The sequence below is a fragment of the Stegodyphus dumicola genome, chromosome 2 (genome assembly GCF_044657685.1).
Source record: "Stegodyphus dumicola isolate Sdum_Otavi_A_Nest chromosome 2, ASM4465768v1".
NCBI classification, from domain to species: Eukaryota; Metazoa; Arthropoda; class Arachnida; order Araneae; family Eresidae; genus Stegodyphus; species Stegodyphus dumicola.
Window position 1 is genome coordinate 60,497,720 of NC_140769.1, and position 18,634 is coordinate 60,516,353.

Below are 18,634 nucleotides of genomic sequence, written 5' to 3' on the forward strand. Positions count from 1 at the left end.
TATTATATCAAAATCAATAACTTCAAATATATTTTAACTTCAAATGACATTTTAAATAACCTCAAGTAACATTTTATGCTGCTTTCAAAATATATGCATCAAAAGAAATAAGCAAAATCATTTGTGGATTCAAAAATGAAAGTATTGAAGATTGAAATAATTTACGAGATAATCAACGATTCTTCAAAATAATTCATCAAAATAATAATTAAAGATAATTCTTGAAAATAATATACCAAACAATTCTTCAAAATAATACTCATTTCAAAACAATACTCTTCAGTTACTTTTCATCAAAATTAAATGCCTTTCGTTTTTGCAATTAAACTTCATCAAATATTTATAATAGCATCTTCAAAGAATATTACATCAAAGAACAGTATTTAAAGAATAGTACTTTGTTTATTCATTGCTTTATCATTAGTATTATTTCATCAAAGAGGTGCATTAAATAAAATGATCTATACTTACGTTGTTGACGAAGCACAGGAATAAGAATTCCATCACGGCATTCAATGAGAAACATAAAAAGAAACTTTTGTATTCCAAATGACAGGCGTCCAGGGGGAATTTAGTAAAGAAATTCATAGAGTTCAAAGCCCCATTTAAGTTTCTAGAGGGTGTCATTGCTCAGTTTGAATGATAACACCAGTAATAACATTTAGTATTTTAATTACAAAACACACAGACGTAATTAACATGAAGGTAATATAAAAAGAATTGAAAGAAATAAAATTTAAAATTTAGTTTGGAGCATCACGCAAATGGATGGTGTCACATCAAGGAACGTCACAGAACAGTCTATAGTTCTATTGTTCTCTCAAAATGCATTGTCACTTTCACATCACATTCTGCTGCTTCTGGATCATGCTATCTCTCGTCTATTTCCATCTCCCGACTGGTGTCTCCGCGAGAGGTGGTCAGGTGCTGTCATTGGTGAGATTGCCATTGAGCTTGTAGAAAAAAAGCTGATGCCTACACACATATGTACATTATATATGTATATATATATATATATTTAGAGAGAGATTGACAGATTGTAATATCTGCTTTGTTTTTATGGTTGCTAATCATATGTGTTTATGAATAATTTGATAATTTCATGTCTTTTTGATAATATGTTGTTAATGGTTGACAAATGTCCTGTAGGCTCTAACAAAATTCTTAAAGTGTGTTAACTGGAAAATACCAAGTGAAGAGAAGCAAGCTTTAGATTTGCTTGGTCGATGGCAAGCAATGGATGTTGAAGATGCATTGGAATTACTCTCACCTCAGTATACTCATCCAATTATTCGAAAATATGCTGTAACACGTCTAAAACAGGCACCTGATGAGGTAATCATTATACTTAAAAAACAAACTTAAAAGTGTAATCTGCTAGATAGATTCCTGTATTATGTAATTTTTTAATCATAAGTCCTTACATTATTCATAAAAATATTTACATTTTTTATTTATCTAAGCTAAACTATAATAACTGAAACATTTTTTGATGTTTTCAAAACGTTGAAATGCTAACTATCTGCAATAATTTCTAAGTATACTTTTTTAATAAGTATTATGATTTATGTTCCACTAAACTGGCTGTTATATACTGAATGTCTGATTATCTGTGTTGTGAATTTTCCAAGCGCAGTATCAATAAGGTCTTCTGATGTTTGCATTCAAAGATAAGTAAATGATAATAATAATACAAAGACATCTTTGGTGATGTGAATTTCTTTGCTGAGCCTTAAAATGAAGTAAGAAGTTCCATGCTAATTTATATTTTTGAAAACATTTATCTGTGATAATGTCTAAGAAGAAAAAGAAGGAATAACAACAGTTGTTTCTTAATAAAATCATTTCTGGTGTTCAGGGTTTTCAAAATTTAAGACAAGAAACAGGGTAGAAAACTTCCTGTGAAAAACACAAGAATGGCAAAGGGTGTTGGATTTTAACTGACTAATTCATTCTACGTATGGTAACTCAAAGGAGCCAGTAATATAGTAGTAAGCAAAAATGAACATGGAAGTGAAAGAGCAAGAATAGCCATAAATTATAAAATTTGAAGTTGATGATGTAGCTTTGTGCAGAATATTCCATAATATCCAAAAGAATGTTAATAAAACTGATTTTAAAAAACATGTCTAGTAGTAAAACACAGTTTTATAGCAAAAGTTTAAGTAGCATTTTTTTTTATTATTTTACTTTAGCATACTGTGTGTCATTGTTTCTTTAAAATTTCTCTGTTGTTCACTTTTATCGTATTGAAGGTCTTTTTAGAATTATTCATGTCATGTTCATTCTTAGAACATTTGCTCTGTCAAATGTTCATTTGCAGCTATATTTAAATTATTCTTTTTTAAGTTATTGATCAGTTTTTTTATCCTGTTTTTTTTTAATAATATTCATTCATTGATTAATTCATGTGACATTTTGGATTCTAAAATTTATAATTATTTGATATTCTTTTTAGAATTAACCAGCTGGGAATCCTTTAAATTGCTGTTGCATATTCATTTTATTGATTTAGTTAGATCTGTTAATTTGGATTGTAGAATTACCAATGATTAATGTTCACATATTTCTGTATAGAGGAAATGTCTATTATTTTGAAAATTGGTAATTCTAGTGTTAAAAGGCTGTGTTGTTATATAACATTATTTTAGTTTTCTTAAACATCTTATGGGGGCTGTCTAAAATCAGCTGTCTATCAGCTAAAAATCAGCTAATCAGCTAAAAATCTATGGGGGCTGTCTTTATTGATTTAGTTAGATCTGTTAATTTGGATTGTAGAATTACCAATGATTAATGTTCACGTATTTCTGCATAGAGGAAATGTGTATTATTTTGAAAATTGCTAATTCTAGTGTTAAAAGGCTGTGTTGTTATATAACATTATTTTAGTTTTTAGTTTTCTTAAACATCTTATGGGGCTGTCTAAAATTCCTGAAATAGCTAACATAGCTACAGTTATCTTAAATGGGGTCTTTTGGTAAAGTAACATCCTAGTGCCATATGAGACTGATAACAGTATCTCTAATGGAGGAATTTATATAATCTTGGTAACTTAGAAATCAGGAGAGATGCAGAGATGTTGTGAAGTAAAATGTTACATAACTGTATCAAATTAGCAAGAAATAGCATTTTACAGAAATGAAGGGTTAAATAAAAAATACACAATTGCTAGTTTCGGACTTTTTTTTTAAATTTAAAAATTAACATGTTCTTTATGTAACTGAAAGTCCTTTAATGTTAAAATGGAATTTCATTAACTGTAACCTGAACTTATAAACATTGAATGTAATCTTTCTGGTTTATTAAACTAAAACTTTACTCTGACTTCCAGTTTAAAGTTAATTAATCTGCAAATTAATTACATCAAGGGCACTTTAAAACTTACAAACGTTAAACTGAAACTTTCTGTTTAATAAAATTAACTCAATTAATCATTATAAATAAAATAATTACTTTAAATTGAAATTGAAATTTAACATTAATTTGAAAGTTGTGTAATTAACTTTCCTCTGAAAATTTTAAAGCATATTGCCATTCAGCTGTGTCAGTTTCTGACAACTTTAGCATAAAGCAGTATTCTTTTATAATAATTTCGATAAAATAGCTTGCCATTATTTATTGATATTACTCGTTGCTGAAATGCCTGATAACTATATTGCATGATTCTGTATGCATCAATTTATATCCAAGAGCAGTGTTACATTAAAATCATAATATTGATATATATGAGCAACAGAAAGAGATTTAAAAAATCAGTATTTTAAGCTTTATGTTTGTGCTATTCATTTCTTAAAATTGGCATGTCCTAATACTTTGATGATGCAGTACAATTTTCTAATTTACATTTTTTTGTATTACTCTTAGTCTATGAGGTAGAAACTCTGACTTCCTTTGGTTGGCTTCATAGAAGAATTTTTTTTAAAATTTTTTTTAACAGTGATTAATATCGTTCTGATTGTTAAAGTATGTGAAAAGGATTGCAGTATTTAAAGTGTTGAGGTTATTTTCAATCTGTTTCTGTATGCTACTGAAATTACATTTTAGATAAATTTATTTAATAATAAACTTTTTTTTTTTTTTCTATTAGCATGTACTAGCCATCATAGGCATTGTCCAGTACTAATAAAGGCCGGAAATGGTGGTCCCTTTATAATGGAGGCATCTAATAGGTGAGCCACCATTGCCTCCTGGGAAGGGACAGACAATTTACATCCATGCCTTATCCGGGATTCGAACCCGGACCCTTTGGTATGGCAGTCAGAGTCACTAACCATCTGGACAGCATAACAAATCTTATATACATTACTTTTTAGTGCTAATAAGCATTGGATATTTAATTATATTCTAAGTGAGATATAAACTTGCTTTTTTTGTATGTGCATGTGTCTTAAAAAATGAAAATTTTCAATTATATGTGACTAAAATTGAGTGATATGTCTTTAAGATTTTGCCTCTGGTAACGAATTTACAAAAGATTGTCTATTCTTTCTTTTTTCTGTTTGGATTTTGTTATTTAATCAAGTTTTAGCCAATGCTCATAACGTTTTACTTGTCATTTGTTTTTAACTGCAATGTGAAATCTTCCTTGTCATGTCAGTCTTCATTCAGTTAGTTTGCAGAACTCCAGAATTAAAGGATTATTTCCATATTCATTTTTAAGAATGTGAGTCGTCTCTTAACAAAGAATAGTTCTGACAAATGAAAAAGATTAACACATTATTCTTAATAAGGTTTTTTTTACCCTTCTTAATTTTGAGTTTTAAAGTTTTCATTATTATTTCTTGTACACTTTTTCTTTCGAATATTTGTAATCTGATTCGGTGAGAACTAAAACTTAATTGTTCTTTAATATACTACTTGGGTCACTAAAATACAGAGTTCTGTACATAACAAGATATTGTGCTGATTATATGAATAGCAACTTTTTTTCCCTCTTTTTTTTTTCATGTCAATACCATTTTAATCATCACTGTATAATGAAGTACAGTTGTATTAAGCAATGCCATGTCTTTCCTTTTACATAAATTTACTAATTTGTTTGTATGAACATTGTTCAAATGACTTATCAGGTATATTTGATTCTGCGATATGGCATATTTAATTTTTTTTCAGAAAGTAGTTTTTGTATATTCTTCATGTTTTTGAAAATTTTTAATTGATGAGTTTTATTACTATTTCTTTTCTAGGACCTCTTAATGTATTTATTGCAATTAGTTCAAGCTCTTAAGTATGAAAATTTTGAAGAAATTAAGAGAAGTTTGTCAAAATCTATGACTGATTCGAGTGATTCTTCTGAAAAAGAGAGGTAATAAGCTATTTTATTTTAAATTTAAAAATTTTATTTTTCTGTCGAATAAATGTAATTTTTTAACTGCAGTATTTTTATTTATGCATCAGACAGTAGCAATTTACAGTTTATTACATTTGATCTTATTATAGTTTCACAAAAGTTAATTCATTAGCACATAATTATTTTATCCAAATTTCATATCCTTATAATCCATTAGGTCCAACAGATCCTCATGAATTGCATATTATATCTTCTATTATATCTTGAAAATTATATCTTATTATATCTTGAAATTTTATCAAAATTATATCTTGCAATTATATCTAGCAAATTATATCTTGAAATGTATTTGTTTTCACCTGAAATCAATGCTCAGCCAAGACTTAAAATTCTGTGTTTTTGCAAGACCCTTGTACTCTTTCATCGTTGAAAATTATTCATTTAACTACTCGTACTTACAGCTATTATAAGTCATTTCTACAAACTTAAATGCATATCCTTTTTATTGTGACTAATAGCAGTGATGCTATTAGCAATATTTATGGTCTAAATCTCTTTGTATTGAAATTCTGGGAATTTTTTCGTTAGTAAGTAAATATCGAGTGTTCATTTCGAAGTGGAATTCAATTTACAGAGTATTTCACAAAGAACTTCTCAATTTTTCAAACACAAGAAAATTTATTCAAAAGACTTACATACTTCATTTTAATGGTTCTTAAAAACTTATAATCAGTTTGAATCTTGTGGGCCATGTGCCATCTTGTAGTCCGATATAAGTAAGAAATACCATTGCAATAAATGTCCGCGTTTTAATGACATCTGATAGAACAATTTATAAAGTCTGTTTTGTTTTGTTAGGGTGTAGCCCGGTCCACCTTGCAAAACAAAGTTTGCCCTATGACCATATGTGGGCTACGCCAGTACAAAAATAACCACACAACTATACAAATACACGAATCACACAATGCCAATGGTTTCTTTATTGTTGTTAATAATCTTCATAATTTTATGCGCTATTCCTCTTGCCCTAAGTAAACCATTTTTCATAAAATCTATGTTCGCTCCATCAATGCATCTGGTTAACTTACATTCTGTAATAAAGTGGACATTGTCTCCTACTTTTGTACATACTTTACATAAATCATTTTCTTGAACATGGAATCTTTTCAGATAAAAGGGAAATCTCCCATGACCTGTAATTAACTGATTCAAGTCATTGTTAATATTCATATTTTCCTTAGAAACAAAAATCTTCATGAACATATTATTTTTAGCAGAGTTTTCCCATTGAGTCTGTCATTTATCTACAATGTCACACACACTTCTTAATGTTAATGCATCTTCTCCTGGAGGCGTGTACATCGACAGTTTCAATACCATTACTCATTGTTGCCTCCTTTGCTAAGACATCCGCCCTCTCATTGCCCAAACAACCAATATGGGCTTTAACCCAATTAAAATTCAATTGATGCCTTACCTCCAATTGTATCACCAATTTTTTAATAATTTGAATATTTAAATTTTGCTACTCGGGGTCAGAGAATGCTTGAAGTTTATAAAGTCCGTATGAATCCTTTATGAAACACATTGTATATCTCACTTAAGCCTTTGCCCTCTGAGAATCTTATTTTGTATATAGCTATTAACCAGGGCTGTGGAGTTGGAATCGGAGTTAGGCAGATTTTTGGGTAAAAGGAGTTGGAGCTGGACTCGCTAAAAACACATCAACTCCGACTCCAGTTTTTCTTGGGCAGTTTGAATTTGAAATGAAATAATAATTTAAAAAGAAAACTTAATAACAAACTGATTTATTATTTTTATTTATAGACTATATACATTAATAAATAGTTATTTTCTATTTTAATGACATAGTAATAAATAAATGTAAGGGGAGGAGGATGGATGTAATATTTGCCATTACTGATTAAACTGATTCATTTAGTTCATTGGTAAATGTAGGTAAGCAGCAATATCAGCAAGAACCCCCAAAATTGATGCCTTTCTTAGGAAATGAGCAGAAAAAGAGAAATTATTGATCAACAACATGATGACGAAGTGCATATTTGGTGGCATAGAGGCTGTTAGAATTAAGATCTTTTTTAGAAGATGTAGATAATCCTGATGTTTCACTAACAGAATGACTGTGGAATGATCTTGCAGAATTGGACACTCTTCTTTCTACACCGTTAAATAGCCACAAAAAAGCTACAATCTGAAGAATTAACAGGAGGCAAGAATGTGATGGAAGGAATCATTTCTTTAATGAAAAAAAGGGAAACTAGTTTGCTAGACAATGAGATCTTGCTGTGTTCAATATATGTAGATCCAAAACACCAAATTTTGTTGGATGACGAACAAATTAAAAAGGCAAAGGAAGCTATCTATGAACTTTCATTGAGAATGAAATTATTCTCAGAACAATTTGAGTATTCAAATCAGGACAGTCCAACTGCAGACATTGCAACTGAGTCTTATCATCTTCTTCAAGTGATGAATTAGACTTTGAGAAATATTTGGATAATACAGTCAAAAGTCTTTAATCCGGACTCATCGGGACTTCAGCGATTCCGGATTATCGGTTTTTCTGGATTATGGATCATCAGTTTAAATTTAATAAGATGGCATGCAGAAATTATAAAATAAAAAATATGAAACCGTAATTTATGAAATAAAGAGCAATTATGATCTAAAAAGTATCAAAATTTACAAAAAAAAAAAAAAAAAAAAAAGCTTAATATTAATTTGTTTATTTTATTAAACATTTCTTTCAACGTGCACATGCGTAAAGCATACATTACGCATAGTCGAAATTAGAAAATTGCAACCAGAAAACTATATAATGTGTATTCGTGATATTCATAATGACGAGGAATTTGATTTAAATCATATCAAAGACGGAGTACATCGAGATGAAATACTACATTTAGTAAGGAGTTATAAGCCGAATGAAATAAAAACATCTGCCCTGAAGATAAGGTTAGTGCTTACAGATCAACTTCCAGTTCATTGCGTGCCATGACATCCCCCCCTCCGCTTTGTAGATCCTTTGGCAGCTCCAGAATTGGAAATTCTTTTTGACATAATCGAAAGTTCAAGCTTACTTTTATAAAATTGCTCTAACTGTCTGCAAAAAACATAAGCTGGATCAAATTAGAAGATTAAGGAACAATGCAATCTGCAACATTAACTGAAATAGATAATTAGATAATTTGAGCTTAGCTTATACTAACTGTTATACATTAAACGCGCATGCATAAACGTATTATGCGCATGCGTAAAGGTATTATGCGCATGCACAGAATTTGGATATAAAAATGAAAAATACAAACAAGATTTCTACACAGCCTTTGAAGAAATAGAGAAATACGATTGCCCTTGCAAGACACTTCTTTTAGAACTTACAAAAATCTATCCTGAAAAGTTAAAAGAAGTAGCCCTAAGAGTAACAACTCTTCCTCCTACTCAAGTTAGTTTGGAAAGACTCTTCTCAGCTCTGAAGTTTATCAAATTGGATCTATGGTCTTTTAACAAAGAAGATCTTGAGGAAGCTGTACTGTTTCTTAGAAATTACTAATGCCTGTTTTTCCATTTCATAACAAATACTTATTAATATAAATAATTTGCTATACCATTCATTTTTTTTCCTGTAGCATCTACTGCTTCTTTTATATTGAAAAAAAAAATAAGCTGTAACACATGGGTATATGTTTACTTACATATGAGGGAGTCGGAGTCTCTAAGTTTAAAATTCGGGGTGTCCCAAGTGGGTCATTTTCCCTACCGACTCCACAGCCCTGCTATTAACTCTGCAACATTTTATATTCCATAATTGTAAGTTTATTGTTTTATTAGGTAATGATGTCATATGCAATTTGTTGCTTTTAATTGTTATTTACTTCATTTACATGGTGCCACTGAAAGTTATTTTTATTATGCGCATGCGTAAAGGTATTATGCGCATGCACAGAATTTGGATATAAAAATGAAAAATACAAACAAGATTTCTACACAGCCTTTGAAGAAATAGAGAAATACGATTGCCCTTGCAAGACACTTCTTTTAGAACTTACAAAAATCTATCCTGAAAAGTTAAAAGAAGTAGCCCTAAGAGTAACAACTCTTCCTCCTACTCAAGTTAGTTTGGAAAGACTCTTCTCAGCTCTGAAGTTTATCAAATTGGATCTATGGTCCTTTAACAAAGAAGATCTTGAGGAAGCTGTACTATTTCTTAGAAATTACTAATGCCTGTTTTTCCATTTCATAACAAATACTTATTAATATAAATAATTTGCTATACCATTCATTTTTTTTTTTCCTGTAGCATCTACTGCTTCTTTTATATTGAAAAAAAAAAAAATAAGCTGTAACACATGGGTATATGTTTACTTACATATGAGGGAGTCGGAGTCTCTAAGTTTAAAATTCAGGGTGTCCCAAGTGGGTCATTTTCCCTACCGACTCCACAGCCCTGCTATTAACTCTGCAACATTTTATATTCCATAATTGTAAGTTTATTGTTTTATTAGGTAATGATATCATATGCAATCTGTTGCTTTTAATTGTTATTTACTTCATTTACATGGTGCCACTGAAAGTTATTTTTAAATATGAAAATAATTCAGAATACATAAATGAAAATGATTCCATAAATTAATTTGATAATCTATTAAATTTATAATTCCATTAAATTGAAATTCATTTCAATTTTATGAAAAAAGTGGGCCTTAAGAGGGTCATTTTTTTGAGTGGTTCAGCCATATACATTATAAATGTCAATCAGTATGGCCAAAAATAGTCATCACTTTTATTAGCACATCTCCACTATGCTTTTGTAAGATAATGTAGAAGCATGTGTGGTTTGGTACTGTGCATGTTATGTACAATCTTTTAACATGTTTGGTTGGTTGGTGTTGTGTCCTTTGAGAAGTCAAATGAATCCATGTGTGGAAATCGCAACTTTTGCCAGTTCCACAATCTTTTCACTATACAGATCTTTCTAAAAAGGAAATTCCCCAAGTTTTGCAGAGCTGCAAGTACTGCCGGACAGGTGAAGATGTATTCTGGAGAAGGCTCTGTTTTGGGGCAGTTTCTACAAGTTCTTCATGATCTGGTACTATTCTTCATTAATTTTCATTTATCTGAAATGGCAGATTCTCAGTCTAGTAAAGGTCTTGGTAATTCCTCTGTTTGCATTAATCTCACATATCTGATGGTCTTTCTTAATATATTTCTCTTTATGTCATATCTGTCAATGTCTGGTAATGGCATTAGCATCTTCAAGAGTGATGGGTATTGAGTTATTGAGATTTCTTGCTTTTTTAGCCAGTTCATCGGCTGCCTCGTTTCCATTTATTCCAGTGCGTGCAGGTATTCATTGTATAGTGCATGTGTTTCCCATTTGGGCAGTTATTTCTAGGTGTTGGTATACTGGCCTGGGTGAGTTTTGATTGTCCTTGCAGTATTGCCTCTAGGGCAGCTTTAGAGGCACAGTAAATTACAAGTCCTCTGGCTTTATCATTATTATTTAAGTCGATGTAAATTCCGATGTATATTCTAATGCCTTCCTGGATTGCTCTTAATTTACATATGGAATTGAAAGCAATGTTGCCTGCTCTGTGGCTTTGGAGTCTGTTTGCCCCATTTGGTAGAGTGATGTGAATACCGGCTCCACCATGTTGGATAGTCTCATCTGACGAACCATTTGTATAAATTTTTACCAAAAAAGAACTCAATTGGTCGAGTACCTTTTGCCTTGATAACAGCTTCAGTTTCCTTTTTTGTACAATATTCCACCAGATTGAGATTTATTTTAGTGTTAATGGAGATGTAAGAGCACAGGTTAGGCTCTTGAAGGACTGTGTAGGTGCTATGTTTGAGAGCAATATTTTCTGTGATCTTATAAATCTTTAACTTCAAAGTCCAAATAAGCTGCAAGATTTATAAAAACTTTATCAGTGATGCAGATTGTCTTAAAAGAAAAGATTTAAAACAAACAAACAATTTTAGTACTACCATCTAAAAAATAACTAAATTAAAAACAGAAGATTGCATATTATTTCATTACCATACATTCTTTCTGAAATATCTCCAGTATAGTATTCATCATTCATTGTTGTATGAAGATTTTAATATTAGATAGCTTCTTTTGAATTCCGTTTTGATGATGAAATGAGTTTGGTTCTACATGTTATCTCTTCAGTGTCACTTAGGATTTGATAGTTATTTAAAATATTTATGTCTCTTTGACGATATGTATAGAGTGTGAAGAGTTAAATTATACTTCTAGAAAATTATTTCTGAACAATCTCATATATGTAATTTTTATAACTCAAGGTAATTAATTACAAGTACCAATTTTATATGAATTAATAAACTAATCATATGTATTATTGTTAGTGAGTGTCTGTTGTTTTTTAAACTTTTATAAACTTATTTAAACTTTTATAAATATTATTCTAGTTCTTTGGATATTTTTATTATCTGAGAATACATGTGCATACAAGTTTACGTAAAGTGCATGAAGTGAAGTGTTTGCATTCAATCTATTTGAAATATTTGCCGAAGGTTTAATAACCTGATCATCGAAATTTGAGTCTTTTTGTAAAATGCTATAAGTTACATACATGGAACTCTTGAAAGAAATTAGTATTAACTCCCTTACCTAGTTTTTTAAAATTCTGTTAATTTCTCTAAATAATCATTAACACTTAGTTTTCATGTGAATGCAGCTATGTTTGCAGATACTGAAGATGAAATATATCTGTTTGGTTATATGTAGCAAAGGTATTATATCAGATCTGTAATAAATGAGTAATGGATTAAAGCATTACCTCTGAATTAAAAGACTAAAGATAAGTGTTTCATTATATTTACTTTGCAATCTTGCCAGTGTTAAATCAAGAGTGGGCAGCTGAGCTTTCAGTTCGTAGTTGCTTCTGCCCCTTTTTACTATTGGGAAAAAGTATCCTTGATTAAGCTGAAAATATAACATACTGTTAATTATTTTAGTGTCAACAAACAGTTTTTTAATTGATAAATAATGCTTTAAATATGCATTTATAATTAAATATTATTACTTCAGTTTGCACTGAAATTTTAAATTAAAAAGTTCAGAAATTTCTGTCTTTTATTTAGTGGCTTTAATTTTCTCCTCAGGCATTTAAAAAAAAAAAAACAGTTTTTTTCTCGTCAGGCATTTTTTAAAAAAATCAGTTAAGTGTTGTTGCGTAAAATTTTTTCCTTAAAAACAGGAGAAGAATTGTTTTTATAATTTAAATTATATTGAAATTCGGGTTATAACACATTCTGAATTTTCTCATTTCATTTTATAGATCATTTTCAACTCAGAGTGATTCTGAAAAATTTGAGACCACAAATGAACATGTGAAAGGATCATCATTCACTTCTCAGTCAGAGCAAATTTCACTGGAGGAACCATTTGCTGCATTAGGAACTCTTGATGTAGGAATGATTATGTGGTTGGATATTTGTTCTTTAATTTCATTATTCCAAACCATTTGTGCTGGTTTTTAAATTTTTGTTCTTCCAACTTCTAAACATAATTGTCAAGCTGTATATGCACAATGGAATTTCAGTAATCTGCAAATGCCCATGATCCATGCTCATTTCTGTATGTAAGCAAACAAAATTTTCAGTTTTAGAAAATTCAGCATTGCCAATTTGCTTATGCAGATAAAAAAATAATTTTTTTAACAAAAAATATGCCAAGTCTATAGCGTATTTTAATTGAAGAAGCAAGTTTTTATCAACATAGGGATTTAATTTAGGGAAAGCCATGCTGCAACAGGTTTTGTAAACAATGAACAGATCTATGTATCTAATTTTTCTGTAATTGAAAAATAAAAAAAGTACTTACTTATTATCCAGCTGAACGTAAAACTGCAGCTAAGCAGGGCTGATTTAGTGCCAGTTGTAATGCCATAATGCATTCATAGCATTTGTGCTTTCATTTGATATAACCTCGATTGATTCTTGATAAACAACCTTTTGCTTTTATAACGAGAATGTAAATAAACTGTTATTGCTGTATTTTCCCCTCTACATTTTGAAGGGGGGAAAGTGAGTTCAAGAACTGCAGAATCACATTTGAGACCAAATTCCTGTTCATTTACAGACCTTTACACTATAAATCAAAAGCCTTTTTTTAGGAAGTGCAAAAATTGAGTAGTTCGATTACTTCCTCAGCAGTGGTGATTTGGTGGATTGTGCAGTGAGATTAATGAATGTTTTATTGTCAGAGTTGCAGTTAGAAGTGCTGCTTGAATTCGCATGAATGATTGGCACAGCTTTAGTTAAATGTCCGTCATTTTTCATAGTTTGATGGTAGCCAACTACCATGGTCGACAGGATAATATATAAGTACCATAAACAAATTATTTGAAAACAATTTTGGTGGTAGATGCACATTTTTTGTAGATTTTTTTTTAACATGAAATGCAGATGGTCATTGACTTACTACCTATTTAATTGATTTCGACTGACTTTGCAACCATTTTTGAGAGAGCATATTCTACCACAATTCTGATAAAAAAAAATCAAGTATCAAAGTGAGAGATTTATATGTGGTACCTTTTATTATATCCCTTTATTAAATTTGACAACACTATGCATTAGTCACAGCTGTTGCTTACCTCACCATTCAGGCGTACATGTGAGCTAATGTTTTTCAGAGCAGGTCTTTTCTGTTAGGTTTATATAATTTTGTTATTAATTAATCTGTAAAATAGCTCTAAAGGGAAAAAAAAAAATTCTATGTAGCCTAGCAATAAAGAAGTTAAAAAAGAAAGATGATCAAATAGGATATGAAAATACAAGTGCTTAAACAGTCCGAAGGAGGGAAAAATTTCACTGTGTTTACATGTGATTTGAAGCTAGCTCTTTTCACAGTATCGGTGATTCTGAAGGTCAAAGGAAGGATTTGCTGTTCTGGAAAAGGATCTGCTTCAGTGCAGGTAATGATTGTTATTAAACAACAAACTGGAGCAGTTCATGAAATGGGAAAATTATTAATTACATTGGTTATCATAAATTAAGGAAAAATCACAAAAATCACGATTACTGAAAAAGTTACATGTAGAATTTTATGAAATTTACCCACAATATACAACACATAGTACAAATAACATAAAAATAAATTACCAGACAATTATGGTAGTATAGGAATTAGCACATGTATAAAATGAACAAATCGAAGGTGTCAGTTTGCTATAGGAAAAGAATCTTCAATAGGGAATATGGTTGCCTCTAGAAGCAATACAGCACATACAGTAATGCGTGATGCTTTCAATTATGCGGTCTATCAGTTCCATAGGAAGCGAGAGCCATTGCTCTGGCAAAGTTGTTACAAGTGCGGCGAGGGTCTGAGGGGGCCAGGCTGAGAGCAGCTAGATGTCTCTCTAAATCATCCCAAACGTGCTCGATAGGATTCAAATCCAGGGATCGAGCTGGTAACTCCATGCGCATAATTGTTTCCTGTTGAAGATAATCATCTACAGTGTGAGCCCTGTGTGGTCTTGTGTTGTAATTCTGTAACAGGAAGGCATCACCTATTGCCTCTGCATATGGGCGCACAGCATCTAGGATGTGATCTCTATAAACCTAAGCATTCACGGTTCCCCTGGGAAAGACATGGAGGTCTGTGCGTCCACCCAAAGAGATGCCACCCCAAACACAGACACTGCCTCTTCCGTATGCATCTCTTTCACGGATGATAACGGGTTCCAGGTTCTCTCCATATCAAATAACGCCTACTATCGTTTTCTAGACTAAACCTGGACTCATCCGTAAAGAGAACAGCCCTCCACTGGTCAAGCATCCAGTGGACATGTTGTTGTGCCTACTGCAAATGGTCCCTCCTATGGTGTGACATGAGCGACATGCAAATGGCTGATTGTCTCACACATACATACCACCTTCGTGAAGCCTGCGCACAGTGACTTTGACACCAACCTTCCAGTGGCTGCAGCAAGGGAGGATCTAAGAAGAGTCGGAGTAGTGGTTTTATTCCTGTGGGCACATAATGTCAAATATCAGTCATCGGCGCTCGTCGTAGCAGTTGGCCGTCCTTGGCTGAACCTCCTAGAAGTCGAATCTGTGGTTTGAAATCGCCTCCAAAGTCAAGAACCACAGAAGGACTCACATTTAGCCATCTGGCCACTTCTGTTTGACTTTATCCTGCCTCTAGTCTCCCAATGTCTCTCCATCATAGTTCTGTCGTATGTTTGACTGCACGTAGCACCAGATGACGTCATGTTGTTTTCGTAATAACTTCTCTTATCTCGAGTACAAGAAGGTTTAAGTATTTGTGTAGAAGTTTTCCTGTTTTTATGAATAGTTGTGTTAATAAAGTTGTATTTTAGCCACGCGGAGTTATGTCTTCTAAGAATATTTACCGAGCCATATTCTTCACACCTATAAAACAAATGCACACTTAATTTTCTAAACTTAAAGAGATCATAACAATCAAAATTTTATAGCTGGCACAGACTGGTTCAAATGCTTCAAGCAAAGATTTTAGCTGCATAACATCCATGTGATAAGCAATTCTACATTCGTAAAGAAGAAAAAAGTATGCCCGGATTTGAAGCTTAAAAGGATCGATTATTTCTTCTGGTGGTAATATCACAAGTTTTAAATTAAAGCCATTCTTAATTTATCATTCAGAAAACCCAAGACTATTTTGTTAAAAAAAGACTAAATGTTAATTGGCGTTCACCATCACTTTATTTTTGCTCCAACGGGAAAGCATGGATGACATAAAACTCTATTTGAAAACTTCAAATTCCATAAATACAAGACTATTGTCAGAAGAAACTTTCAAAATTTTGTTACTTCTGGATTATTTTTGGAATTATTCTGGATTATTCTGGAAAATTTTGTTACTTGGCTATCCTTCAGATTTTTAGCAGATTTTAAATCCTGATATGAATACTGTTTTCTTGTCCCCAGATATAACATTATTGATACAGCCTGTGTATCAAGGTTATATTACTGAGTATGATAAATTACCTATGCATTACATTTACCCAGGCAATTGCAGCAACTGATGTAGAACACTCAGCTTTTGTGTGTGATTTCTGAAAGCAAGATATTATAAAGTGGATTAAGAGTCTTGGTACTGCTTCGAAAAATGTTAGTTACCAAAAATGTTATTCTCATCTCCAAACAATTCTTGAAAATACTGCTACATTCAAGAGTGATTGTTCCTTGGAATACGAAGTTGAAAATGTTGAAGTGTTGTTAGACCAAGAATCTAGTAAACTAACCAGTAAGGAGCTGCTTGAATTAGGGCAAGAGAGAATTGAACAAGAAGGGAGGTGAGAGAATGAAGAAATGGAAATGTAACCAGGGAAAAAAAAAAAAAAAAAAAAATCACTACAAAAGGTTTATCTGAATGCTTTACATTGTTAAATCAACTTTTTTGCTAGTTTGGAAACCATGGATCCAAACTTTGAGACATTTACTAGAGTTTAAAAAAAAGAGGGGAGGGGCTATTTAAAAAAACAGAAAGATTTCGGATTTTATATTATGCCCGAACGGGCGTTTTTCTCATTTGCAGACACATACCTGCTTCAAGAGTGTTTGGGCTAAAAATATTTAGATATAGCATTTCTTTAGAATTTCTGATAGACAGTTTCACACGCTGGAGATAAAATGTTTTATTCCTTGCAATGTTGCTACTGCTCGCTTTGAAATTGTTGAGTTTTTTAGTAAAAAATTCATTAAAGTTTTACAAAATATGAAATACATAATAAAAAAAATCCCAAATTTCAGTTTCCAGGTGCCCTTGTTCAGGTAGAGGACTATGTTATTCAAAATGTGATGACTGTAGGTACCATTGTTTTGTCACAACGCTCGAAACATACGTATGTTCATGTAGATTTTTCATTATTTAGTTTCTCTAAATATAATGCAAGGCGATAATATTTGGTGCAAAAGTCTGAAAAGTGATTCGACGCAAAATGCAATTTCGAGACTTATAACCCTTCTGGGTTAAATAATGGGGGGGGGGCAAATGAAGTTTTAGATCCCTGTTATGAAATTTATCATGAAGAACAAGTCAAACATTACTAACAATGTGTGTGAAAAAGCTAGAGAAACAAATCAAAAGTGTACCTACAGCAACAGTTGTAATTGGCATTATTTAGGCTTCTAACGAGCAATTGTGCAAGCATCTGAGAAGGCAATTTTGTGATGTAGATAAACTGTACCTATGCAGAAGTTTATTTATTTATATTATTATTTATTATTAAGATTAAGGTAATAGTCAGTTGGAACCATATACTCTCTGATGACCTCCTGTACTTCAGTGTGTTTTTGCAAAAGAATTATTTTTTGAAAAAATGTCTTTATTAGTTATGTCCCCCCCCCAATATATTTTCCCATTGTACTGTTCTGATGTTATTTGTCTGTATATAAATATATGAAAATATAAGTGTTTTTTTACACTGTTCATCAAAATTAAAGGCTAATGACAAATAAAACACAAATGATACTTAAAAAACATTAATAGAGATATGTGCAAAAGCACTATTTAACATAAATTACAATGCTTGGCAGTTGTTTATTAGCAAAATTTGGAAATTAAAACCAAATTTATGGAAATTGGAAAATGATAGAAAAATTGTCACCTCTTGTGGAAAATTTTTTTCCTTAATACGGTGTATGATCACCTTGGACAGATATACATACCATACATCTTGATTTCATAGTCTTTACCAAAGTGTTGATCAAGTCATGGGGAAATGCATGCCACTCTTCTAAAAGTGCACTTTTTAACTCCTGGAGGGACCAGGGAGGAGTTTGGTGCATTGAAATTCAGCACCCTAAAGGAATCCCACGCTTGCTGAATTGGGTTATGTTGAGTGAGTAAGAAGATGGGCAGTCCATTTGAGTGATGTCTTCTATCTGCAAGTATTCTGATGTCAGATGTGCTTGTTGAGGCCGGCAATGTCATCCATCAGCAAAAACTCTGTGTCAAACTCGGGGTTCCAATATCTGGTCCACATATCTCAGAGAAGTTACAGAACCTCCTTGAAAGACATGCAGCTCGTTTTGGCCATTTGTCATGATTCCTCCCTAAACCATTAAAACGTGGTCGTGGAAACGGGGAATTTCGCGGACAAGAGAAGGCAAGTTGCATGGTCCTTCCTCTCTCCAAATCAAAATCACTGCTCAGGCTACATCTGAACTTGTCAATAAACAACATTCGAGCCCATTTGTCTTGGCTCCATTGAACATGACAACTTCACCAGTTTAAACAGGCCCCTGTGGAAGCTTTAGTGAGTGGCACATAAACCATTGGTTTTCTTGCATACAGTCCAA

At 31.8% G+C, this 18,634-nt stretch overlaps 1 protein-coding gene across 1 annotated transcript in view; it reads left to right on the forward strand.

Moving 5' to 3' along the window:
- Positions 1 to 18,634, forward strand: part of Pi3K59F (phosphatidylinositol 3-kinase 59F) — a 122,624-nt gene that overhangs the window by 65,681 nt on the left and 38,309 nt on the right. Inside the window, exons 9-11 of the mRNA XM_035357992.2 lie at positions 1,150 to 1,335; positions 5,187 to 5,305; positions 12,622 to 12,751. Coding sequence (XP_035213883.2) covers positions 1,150 to 1,335; positions 5,187 to 5,305; positions 12,622 to 12,751 — 435 coding nt within the window. The remainder of the gene's footprint in view (positions 1 to 1,149; positions 1,336 to 5,186; positions 5,306 to 12,621; positions 12,752 to 18,634) is intronic.